Genomic DNA, 12,492 nt, shown 5'->3' with positions numbered 1-12,492 from the left:
TCAACATTATTAGAAAATAAAATGAAATTCAAGGTGAAAAACATTATAAAGGTGATTAAACACAAAGGTGATTATTTCATAATATAAATAAATTATTTCAATAAAAAATTATGTGCCAAAATGTAAATACTGGGAAACCAATATTGTCTTGGCAAGTTGAGAATATAAATTATTAAATGATAGCAAAACTTCTTAAAGAAAGATTCTGTTGCCAGTAAAAGTTATAAAGAATACAGAGAAACAAAGGAAAACCATAATGTGGTAAATGCAAAATACAGGATATTAACATTATGCACACTAAGAACTCTGTAAAATCCTAAAATCTGTACATATATGTGATACTAGAAAAACATATAAAAATGCTATTAGTTGTATTAGGGTGATGAAATATGATTTTTCTTCTGTTTTCCAAACATGGCTTGTAATGTTTTGTTTTATAAACTGCTCTTTAACATGTATAAAGCAGAATATGTACAATAAAACAAATCTTGAGGGGCACCTGGGTGGCTCAGTGGTTGAGCATCTGCTTTCAGCTCAGGTTGTGACCTGGGTTCCTGAGATCGAGTCCCACATCAGGTTCCCTGCAGGAAGCCTGCTTCTCCCTCTGCCTATGTCTCTGCCCCTCTCTCTGTGTCTCTTATGAATTAATAAATAAAAACTCTTTAAAAAAATAAAATAAAACAAATCTTGAGAGGAGCTCTCATTTTCACCTACTGGATTATCATAAAATGAAAAAGACTAGTAACTTTGCTGTTGGTGAATGTGTAGGTATGAACAAGTACAGGTTTTTAGGAGGCTAAGTTGGCAGGATCTATGAAATTGAATGCACCCGGCTGGCTCAGTCGGTGGAGCATGCAAATCTTGATCTCAGGGTTGTGGTTTTTAGCCCCATGTTGGGTATAGAAATTACTTAAAAAATAAAAAATCTTAAAAAAAAAACACCCTGAAAATGCACATACCATCTGATCCAGGATTTTCCCCTCCAGTAGTCTATTCTAGGAAAATTCTTACCCATATACACATAGGAGGAAAGCACAAGGATGTTCACTGCATCATTACAAATAGGAAAACCATGAAAATGACTTACACTTCCTCTATAAGGGATTATGTAATTTAGCTATGGTAGAGCCATGCCACAGATTATGCAGCAGCTAAAAGAATGAGAGAGATTTATATGCATGGAAATGAAAAGAATGTTAAGATATGCTGTTAGTGAAAAAACCCAAAATTAACAGAATGATCTCATATATTAAAAAAAAAAAGCAGCCATACAAAATAAAACTGTTTACTCCATGTAGCATACAAGGGAATAAAACCATAGAATATATGGATGGGTTACCTCTGGGAAAGGGAATGAAATGGTAGGGTGAAGAGATAGTGACTTCTGCCGATTATTCCAGTTATGTTCCTGTTATCTGAATGTATTATGAGCATATAAATCATGAGCATACATTTGTGAATAATTCTCTAATAGGAAGAGTAGGAGAAGGGTAGGAAAGAGGGGAAACAATTAAATCCTGTTCTAGGCAGAACACTAAGTTCGGGCACTTACTCGCTATGTGCTCTTATAAATCATTCAACCATATCTGTGCCTCAAATTTTACCATCAGTTAAAAAACAGGGATTATAATAATGCCAAAAACTTATAATCTCTGATATGTTTCAGGAATGTGAAGGATTGCCATTTTTAAGGTGTAAGGCCTCTTTTATGGAATTATTGCCATCTCAACCCATCCCATGTTACCTACTGAGAGAGGCAGGCACTAGGTGTTCCATAAATATTAACAATGACTGTGATGATTACTATCCATTTTATTTTATTTATTTATTTTATTTATTTATTTATTTTTACTATCCATTTTAGAATAAAAAAGGTTTGTATATGGATTATGGGCTGCTAATTTTTTTTTTTTTTTTGGGCTGCTAATTTTGCAAGTCTTCATTACTTTGTCCCAGATAAAGACAGGGAAAAATAAAGAGTACATAAGGTTGTATTATTAGCCTAAGCTTCATTTAGTATGACTCATTGAAAATAAAATATTTCCTTTCCTTTCAAGTATGAACAATTCTTCCTTTAGGTTAATGGCAGCCTAAACAACAAGGCATGAAGATTACCTCAATAAAAAGCTCCCACTAGTGGTCAATACTTTCTCTCTCATTTGATAAAATGAATAAAATAATTGAATGAAATGTATTCTTTCTTAAAAGGACTTTTTAGTATTTTTCTCCACTCCAGTAGGAGCTAAATAAAGAGTCGCTGCTGAAAGGATCAAGCTGAAATTCCTTTATTCCTTTCGAAAGACCTCTCCTAACCCAGCCCATCTCACCCCTCGGGCCGTATCACTGGTCACTCTCTGCAGAGCCTCTGGCCACTTTAGACTATGCTCTTAGACTGCCCACCCTCTCATGCTTCTGAGCCTTTGCTTATGCTATTTCTCTATCTGGAATCTCCTAATTTTTGATTTTGATAAACTTCTGACATCCTCCAAGGTCAAGATTACATGTCAGTCCTTCTGTGAGGCCTTCTCTGCATATTTGTTATGCACTTCTGTGGAAATTTTCGTCAGGTGTGCACTTTTCTTTTAGTCTGTCTGCCTTGATATAAAAATTCTTGTTATTCATCTTTGTTCTCCCCAACACATCCCAGATATCTGAAATGCTTAATGACTGAAAGTAGCAGAAATACTTTGCATACAATAAGCACTCAAATACTTGTTAAATGAAGTAAGAATATTATTTAACTTGCTCTTTATATATGAATTTCAATGAGAGACATACTTGCAAAAAGTTGCTTTTTCTTATCTCTGTCGAAGTTATTTTTCCACTCCAAGATCTGTTGACTGTGTAGAATATTCTCTGAATAACCTGGTTCCACAAAAGGAAAACAAACCAAATAAAAACACTGAAGATATCTGTTACTTCACCAAAGGCCATTTTATGAATGTATCTTGAACCAAGATATGTTTTGGTTTTCTGATTATGTCAAGTGTAATTTCTAATAAAAACTAATACCGTATTTTAAAATCTATACCCGTGTCCCCTATAATTCTAAGAAGAATAAAAAGATATTCTTTGCTCATGAGCCTGCATTTCCCAGCTACCTACATGTCACTTTGTTTACTTCTCATCTTATACAGTGATTCAAGCAGTGCTTATTGGGCTGGATGTTCTGGAAAGGCAAATGAGGAGGGAAACACACAGTGAGTTGGCTTAACAACTGGTGGGTCATAAGAATGGCTGCTAACATAGTGCAATTCAAGGGGGCATTATTCTGGCTATTATAGCCTTACTCATTGGATTTTTTTTTTTTTTTTTTTTTTTTACTCACTGGATTCTTAAAGACTTCTAGTCTTCCAGACTCTTTCTGGAAACTCAAATACACCTGGGATAACTCATATACTGAGCCCTTACTCATATACTGAGTCCTAAAAGAATGAGCAATTCTAGAATTAGCTAGTGTTCTAAAGACTTTAACAACAGATGTGAAACTCTAGAGAAGACCGGACAGGATGAGAGAGGAGAGAATGGGTAGCAACAAATGTGTCTGAGATCAATGACATGTGTTGTGGTGTAGTGGAGGACTGGAGAAGGAAAATAAGGTTGCCACCCTGCAGGGAGGAGGCCACAGTGTATTCTTAACAATTTCACCTGGGGTTATGCGTACCTATTTAATTTCCCTTTCACCCACTAATTTTGTTTTTTTCTCCAAAAGGAAGTAGTGAAAAGAGCAATTTTAAGCAATTTTTTTTTGTTTTGTTTTGGTTTAAGGTTTTATTTAAATTCTAGTTAGTTAACATATAAGGCAATACTTGTTTCAGGAGTATAATTTAGTGATTCATCACTTAAATATAACACCCAGTGTTCAATATAAGCAGATTTTTTGGCACATTGCCTTTAATTTTGACTGTCTAATAGAAATCCTGTATCCTTAGTGATTTTATTATGGGAAGAGGCTAGGTCCTTTTTAAAAGTTATTTTAGTGCAAGGACAAAAAAGGGAAGACATCTGGACATCTATCCAATGAGTAGGCCTAATGAGGGACTAAATCACCATTCCCCTTCTGGATTCCTTAGCAGAGAGTGATTCTCAAACAGAGCAGGGAAAAACCAGCCTCAGAATGAAGGCTCAGATTTCTGCTGTCTAGCTTTCCCTATTCTATAGCCGTGATAATTACTGACCCTTCAGGATCTAGCTCAACTGCCAACTCCACAGGAAGTGCCAGAACAGGGACTGGAGTAGAGCTCTATTTTCTGTGTTCCAACTGTCATGTGAGTCTCCTTCAGTTCATCCTGTGGTTATATTCTAAATACTGGTGCACCTGACCATCATCACCTCCAAACTCCAACATATCAGGTCTTTCTTGACTTGCATCCCAGTGCCTGATATGATGCTCTGATATATGCTCTGCATATAACAAGTAGTTAATAATTGCTTGATATATTTTTTATTTGAGGAATAATTCACATATATTATATCAGTTTCTGGTGTATGACATGATTTAATATTTGTATATATTGCAAAATGATCACCACAATAAGTCTACTTAACATCTGCTACCATACAGGGTTATGGAGTTTTCTTTTCCTTGTCATGAGAACTCTTAGAAACTTTCAAATATGCAATATATTTATATTACTGTATTATATGGAGCATTAGTTTTGTGTATATATACATATATACATACATACATATGTATAGTATTAACTACAGTCACCATGTTGTACTTTATGTCCCCATGACTTATTTATTCTATAACTGAAGTTTGTACCTTTTGACTCCCTCTTCACCCATTCTGCCTACATCCACGCCCTGCCTCTGGCAACAACGACCAATCTGTTTTCTTTATCTAGCTTGGTTTTTGTTTGTTGTTTTTTTTTTAAAGATTCCACATGAGAGAGATCATATAGTATTTGTCTTTGACCTTTTTCATTTAGCATAATGTCTTCAAAGTCGATTGATGTTGTTGCAAACGGCAAGATTTCATGCCAACCCTGGCCCTGTATGGTAAAAAATCCATATAAAACTTGACTCCCCCAAAACTTAACTACTAATAGCTTACTGCTGACTGGAGACCTTACCAATAACATAAACAATTAACATATATTTTGTACACTATATATGTATTATCTACTGTATTCTTACAATAAAGCTAGAAAAAAGAAAAAAATTAAGAAAATCATAAGGAAGAGAAAATATATTTGTAGTACTATAAAAAATCTGCATATAAGTGGCCCCTGCAGTTCAAATTCATGTTGTTCAAGGGTCAACTGTATGTACATACCAAATCTTTTATTCATCCATTGAAGGACACTTAGGTTGTTTTCATATTTTGGCTACTGCAAATAATGCTGCAATGAACATGGGGGTACACTGATCTTTTGAGTTAATATTTTTTGTTTTCTTTAGATAAATACCTTGCAGTGGAATTGCTGCATCATTTGGTAGTTGTATTTTTAATTTTTGATCAACTTCATCTGCTTTCCTAGTGGCTGCACCAATTTATATTTCCACCAACAGTGCACAAGAGTTCCTTCTACATCCTTGCCAACACTTGTTATTTTCTTGTCTTTTTGTTATCAGCCATTTTAACAGGTGTGAGGTGATATCTCATCATGATTTTGATTTGCATTTTCCTGAGGATGAGTAATGTTGAGCACTTTTTCATGTACCTGTTGGCCATCTGTATGTCTTCCTTAGAAAATTACGTGATAAATTAATGAGGTTTGAGACTCGTGTAACAAAGACTTTCATGTTATACCTGTGATAGAGACATATGGGTTGGAGTCATAGCTAGCTGAATAACTCTCTTCAGAGTTGTAAATAGCAGATGGATGTCAACCCAAGAAAGGTCTCTAATTAGTATTTCACATAAATCAGTACTATTCTCTATGATTTATATATAGCATATAAAATGTGCAGAAAACAAAGCAGAAAAGGGTAACTACATTCAAAATTACTAACAAGATAGTACTAATTTAGTGATTTTTACTCTTGAGGAAAAAATAAGATTAGAGTGTACATGTGACCATGATCTGAATGGCTGACTACCAGGTGGAAGAAGTGGCTGACTTGTTCTGTGTTGCACCAGAAAGCGGGACTTAAACTACTGGATAGATAGTCCTTATACTTAAATTCTTTACTATAAGGAAGAGTTTCCTAAAATTCACGCCGTGAAGCAATGGGTTGTCTGAAATAGTAAGATTTCTTCTCACCACAAAAATTTAGGCAGAAGTTGATAGGATTTCTGCATTAGATTTGAACTGGGACTAGCTGGTGTCTAATTTTTCTGTTGGTTCCTATCACTCAGACTCCGACTGGGGTGCTTCAGGGCAGAGAATGTGTCCTAATCAACAGTATATTCTTAACACAAGCTTGGCAGAAGTTCATATAAAAAAGATGGAAGATTTTTAGCATAGAAATTATATATATATAAACAAACAGTAATAATACCAATTATCATAGTTTCATGACTCCTCTCTCAAGTAAAAGTCAATTTCAATACATATCATACACCAAAATTTTCTATGTTGAAATTTAGATTTTTATCTTTATTACTTGATCTTGAGTATAAATTTATTTTAAAGTCTTTTTTCCTATCTACCAAAATTTTATATTTATATATTTTTCAAATATTTTATATTATTTATGGAGGTACTGTATTACACTTAAAATTATAAAACTTTAATCTGTATTTATTTTTCCTTATTTTGTTATTCAGTTTTTTGACAGAATTTTTAAAATTCACAAACGTTTGACTGTTAAACATTTCCTATTTTTAGCCTCTTGTAACTTACCTAATAATATGAAAAAATGGACAAGTCCATTTTTCCATAGCCTAAATCTCTTTATTCAGTCGCCCCACTTCATCAGCACATTTATTGGTTTCCACATTACTGATTCAGCATTTTAGCTTATTGAGGTACGGGCACCATCTAGTGGTGAGAACATGTAGGTGCTTGGTTTTACATCAATTACCCTAGTTTTTTCCCCTAATTTGTTTCTACCACTTTTAGGTAAATAAAAAGGAAATTAATCACAATTTTAAAAATAGTAAATTAATTAATTAATTAAAATAATATTAGGAATAATTGTTTACTACCAGTGAGTGGAATGAAACTTGACTTTTTTTTTTTTTTTTTTTTTTTTTACCAAGGGATTTCTAGATGACTTGATAGTTTGGACCTTAAAATCTATCTAAATACAAATTTCTTCCTTTTTCTATTAAGAGGAAAAGTTCTCAAGGGGAAGGAGTCAAGCCGTTAGTGATGAGCAATCTCTACCACAGTTGAGTCATCTCAGGAAATATCAGTACCTTGTCCTCAACAATTAAAACCCTGGCATTTCAGCCTGAAGTGATGGCTTCAGGCCAATCAAGACATTGAATATGTCACAAAGACACCACCATCTGAGCATCCAGAGAAATGTCTTTGCTGCCAGCGCCAGTGTCACAAAGAATATTTTCAATCTCATTGCTTATTTTAAAAACTCATGTGAGCACCATTTCCCTCAAAAGTCAGCATATGCTAGCTAGGAAAAGCGGAGTTTTTTATTCATTGGCAATTTCTTTGCATGGCATGCAAAACTGCAAACTCAAGGACTATAATTTGCTAGTATTTCCAATTTTCGTTTTCTTTCAGTATCAAGAGACTTATTACTCAAATGCCAACTTGTCTCTGGAAATAAAGGAGAATATGAAGTAACTTTATGTGCATTCTCTTATTTGGGTAGTGATTTCTTTTTGCTGTATGCATAATTGGTGCTCTATCTTTCCAGTCTAAATATAGCTAACAAAATAAATTTCAATAGAAAGTTCCTCTGTAGAGAGCATTTTCTGAATTGGTAGAAGGTTGGGCTGGATTATATCTAAGATCTTTCCTAGCTCTTAAGATTTTCAATTATGCTATTAACATACCCTGAGTTTGTAAAACAATCAACAATCAGAATCCAATAATTCCATATGGAATTGAAGCCAGAGTTAATATGCAGAATTCTGAAGCATGAATAATTTCATTCATTTACTCAATAAATACTATGTATCTAATATGTGCTAGGCATTATTCTAGGTATTTGAGATATTGTAGTGGAAAATATAGACAAATTCCCTGCTCCAGTGGAGTTTCTATCATCCAGAAGAGAATTTAAAATTAAAAAATTTAAAATATAAGATGACATAAGAGCAAAGAAGAAAAATAAAGCAGAATGACTGAATAGAGAGTATGACAGAGAGGCAGAGGGAGAAGGGTGAAGAAGGCAAAGAGTGTTCAGGGAAGGCCCCACTAATTTGGGAATATCTGGTCATGTAGCTGAATGAAGCAAATGAAAGAGAAAATCATGTGGAAATCCGTAAGAAGAGCATTTCAGGCAGAGGAAGTAAAAAACACCTGAGGCAGAGGTGGTGTTGGTCTGTTCCAGGAACAGTGAGGAAAAATGCTCTCTAGAGGACTTTTTTATTGTAATTTATTCTTAGAAAAGATGTTAAATAACAGAATTATTAGCTGTGACCAAAGCACAGTAAGTGAGGGGCAGGGTAATAGGAGAGACGAGAGTGCAGAAGTTGTAAAGGTATGTGTGTAAGGGGCGGGTGAGGGGAGGATTATGGGGAGTCTTAGCAAGGACTTAGGCTTTTCCTCTGAGATGGGAAACCACTGGAGAGTTTGAACAGAGAAGTGATATGATCTGATTTATTTTTAAAGGATTACTCTGCTTTGTGGAGACTATACTATAGGGCAATGAAGGCATAAGCAGGGAGTCCAATTAGAAGTAATCCATGTGAGAAACAAGGGTGACTGTGCTGGCAGTGATTTAGTACAATGGTATAGTTAACAGGCAAAAATAACTTCTTAGAAGACAGTGACACCTTCTGGCTCACAGAAAGACGTACAAAGTTTTACAACAGAAGAGAGCCAATGTAAAAGCCATGAATGAAGTTCTGAAAGGAGAAAAAGAACGGTAATATTCTGTAACTTGACAGAACCCAACAAATTCATGGCCAACAAAAAGTACCCTAAGAATGAGAGGGTTTTCTTCAGAGGTGATTGCTCTGTAATATTAATGGAGGATGTGAGCCAGACGCAAGGGCTAACTCACTTGAGTGACTGTGGTTTGTCCTAGGGCTCATCTTTGGAATTCCTCCAGAGATAATCTGGGAGCTAGGGCAAAGAATGCTGGGATGTGGCTGCAATGTGCACTGCAGGCCTGTGTGCTCTGACTCATAATTCATGCTTTGCCTGTGACTGGTCAAATGAAGCTATGCATAAGAAACAGGGAAAGAGAACACTTCACAAAATGGGAGATTGTGATTGTGCTCTGTTAAACTCTTATATGATTTGTTTTCTGACTATATGTAAGCTATTTCTCATTACCATTTCCAGTTCTAAATTTGAAACACATCTTTTTCTGGGAAAGACACATCTTTTTCTGGGAAAGGCTGTTGAATATTCTTTTCAGTATTATTTGCAAATGCTCAATATCGACTGGGCATCAATATTAATAACAAAGCAAAAAGTGTACCTCAGAAGACAAGACAGAATGAATATATCACTCTAATTCTGTATACACTGGTACTTATAAGAAGAAAAGTAGATATAAATAACGAATTCAATTTTACTGTACCTTCCTTCCACTTAAAATAATCATTATAGCCCATGTTACCTTTTGCACAAAGATAAGAAAACCTGGATGCTGGACAGTGATAAAAAAGGAGACTTCTAGATCTTTATTAAGAAAAAAGAAGATTCAGCCTACCGTGGTGATGTAGCGGGAGTGGAATTCTGGAGCATCTTTCAAGAATGTGAGGCCAGGGTGTGTATCCACCACATCCTGAAGAAGATTAAAAACAAAACTAAATTGACAAACATACCAAAAAACAAAACAGAAAAACAAACATGCCAACAGAATTTTTCCTTCTTGTAGAATAGCCAGTTGAGCAAACCTGTTATTTTTAGAACACTGAACAATGCACTTAAAATTTGACACTATTAAATTCAAATTTTATTACATGCATACTTATGTATGCTTTTTGATATGCTAGTATACTTGAATAAAACATTAGCATTTTAATTTAGCTATATTTGGTGAATTGTGAATCAAATATCTTAGAGGTACATAACAGAAATTCTAACATGTCAAGGCATGTCAGGGAAATTCACCCCTAGGGACTGTTGAGAGAAATTTACACAGAAAAGATGATCAAGCCAACTATAATGATTCTTTTTAACCTAGAGACATTGGAAATTTCTGAGGAAAAAAACCAGCCATGTAGCCAAGTAGTTTGAAATTTATGTTAAATTCTGTGAATCAGTTAATGTCCATCAAAATAACTGGGTGGACAAATCTATTTTTAACTTAGGATTTAATTTTATTTTAAAGTCTGCTATCTTATTTTCATGAAAGACTTAGAATTTAAAACTATGAAATACCATTTTTATTTTCTAATTAGATTTTTAAACCACTTTGAGTGAATCTAGAGAATCTACTGGAGATAATTACTGTTAATTTAACAACCAGAGGCGGCAGCAGTGCCAACATGGATATAATCTATTAATTACCTAGTCATAAATGGGCAGACATCAATTATATCTCTTCTGATTCTTCAGAACAGTTAGCTATCCATATCTACCAACACAGTATCAAACCAATGGACCTTCTTCTTTTTTTTTTTTTTTTAAGAGAACTCTAGAACTTTATTACAAGTGGAGCTGACTGCAAGGGGGCCCCGTTCTCCAGTCTTTCTTTACCACCCTCTTCCTCTTAACATATCCCTCCATGACAGGTCACTAAGCCATGAAGGAAGAGGAATCTGGGGAGAATGAAAAGGGGCAATGCCTTCTCCAAGTCCTCTGAATAACTAGAGTCTTTCTGGCTCCAGCTGAGAATCTTCTAGTGGAAGGGGTGAGAGATTCCCCTCTCATCTCCAAGGTCCTCCATGTCTATATCCTGGGGTGCTTTTGTCTTCTTTTGCTGCTTGGGCTGTGGTCCACTAGTCCTGACTGGCCTTGTGGGGGCTTCCACTTCCATGGCTGCTTTCTCTTTCTGGGCCAGCCAGATCTGCTGGAGGAGCTTTCTGCGCTTCTTCCCAGACAGAGTAATGTTGGCACGTGCGCTGAACGCCCGCTTCTTCAACTGGTGCCGTGTGATCAGCCCTTCGTCTATCACAGCCCCGACTACCCGATGCTTCAGTCGCTTCTCCGGGTTCAACACCCGCTGGCGCTAGAACAGCTTCTTCTTCAGCTCGGTTCGGGGCTGGTTGATCTTCCCCCCAGGAGGCCCCATGGCTGCGCAGCGAACGTGGTTCCAAGACCACGTTTTGCCTCCCCAATGGACCTTACTATTTAACTTTTTATTTGGAAATCATTTTAGACTTATGGAAAGCTACAAAAATATTAGAGATTTCCTATGCCCTTCTCCCAGCTTCCCATAATGGTAATAACTCACAAACCATAGTACAATGATCAAAACTAGGAAACGAACACTGATACAATACTAAACTATAGACATTATTCAAATTTTACTAGCTTTTCCTGTAGTGTCCTTTTCTGTTCCAGGATCCTATGCTTCATTTAGTTCTTTTTTAAAAAAATTTTTTTATTTAGATTCAATTTAGTTAACATATATACTGTATTATTGGTTTCAGGGTTAGAGTTCAGTGATTCATCAGTTGCATAGAACACCCAGTACTCATTACATCAAGTGCCCTCCTTAAAACTCATCACTCATCCCCCTACTTACCTCCCCTCTAGCAACCCTTAGTTTGTTTCCTATAGTTAAGAGTCTCAGGTTTGCCTCCCTGTTTTTATCTTATTTTATATTCTCTTCCCCTATGTTCATCTGCTTTGTTTCTTAAATTCCACGCAAGTGAAATCATAATGGTATTTGTCTTTCTCTGAATGACTTATTTCACTTTGTATTAATACCCTCCAGTTCCATCCAAGTCATTGCAAGTGGCAAGACTTCATTTTTTTGATGGCGCAGTAATATTCCATTCTGCATATACATCACTTCTTTATCTGTTCATCTGTCAATGGACATCTGGGCTATTTTCATCATTTGGTTATTGTAGACATTGCTGCTATAAACGATGGGGTGCATGTGCCCCTTCAAATCACTATTTTTGTATCCTTCAGATAAATACCTGGTAGTACAATTGCTGGGTGGTAGGACAGCTTTATTTTTAACTTTTTGAGGAACCTCCATACTGTTTTCCAGAATACCTACATCAATTTGCATTCCCACCAACAATGTAAGAGGGTTCCCCCTTTCTCCACATCCTCCCCAACATCTGTTGTTTCCTGACTTGTTCATTTTAGCCATTTTGACCAGTGTGAGGTGGTATCTCATTGTGGTTGTGATTTGTATTTCCCTGATGCCAAGTGATGTGGAGCATTTTTTCATGTGTCTGGTGGCCATTTGTATGTCTTCTTTGGAGAAATGTCTGTTAATGTCTTCTGCCCATTTCTTAACTGGATTTTTTGTTTCTTGGGTGTTGAGTTTGAT

The 12,492-nt window shown here is 35.6% G+C and overlaps 1 protein-coding gene and 1 pseudogene across 4 annotated transcripts in view; both read right to left on the bottom strand.

Moving 5' to 3' along the window:
• The window catches only part of PPP2R3A (protein phosphatase 2 regulatory subunit B''alpha), a 213,279-nt gene that overhangs the window by 63,779 nt on the left and 137,008 nt on the right, over nt 1-12,492 (bottom strand). For all 4 annotated transcript variants that reach the window (XM_041733964.1, XM_041733967.1, XM_041733965.1 and 1 more), the window contains 2 exons: nt 9,745-9,819; nt 2,779-2,865 (listed from right to left, as the gene is read on the bottom strand). In XM_041733964.1, coding sequence (XP_041589898.1) covers nt 2,779-2,865; nt 9,745-9,819 — 162 coding nt within the window. The remainder of the gene's footprint in view (nt 1-2,778; nt 2,866-9,744; nt 9,820-12,492) is intronic.
• LOC121478735 lies at nt 10,667-11,627 on the bottom strand (annotated as a pseudogene).

This window comes from Vulpes lagopus, chromosome 19, assembly GCF_018345385.1.
Source record: "Vulpes lagopus strain Blue_001 chromosome 19, ASM1834538v1, whole genome shotgun sequence".
In the NCBI taxonomy this organism is placed as follows: domain Eukaryota; kingdom Metazoa; phylum Chordata; class Mammalia; order Carnivora; family Canidae; genus Vulpes; species Vulpes lagopus.
Note: the sequence above shows the minus strand (reverse complement) of the source record. Positions and strands in the feature narration are given on the sequence as shown.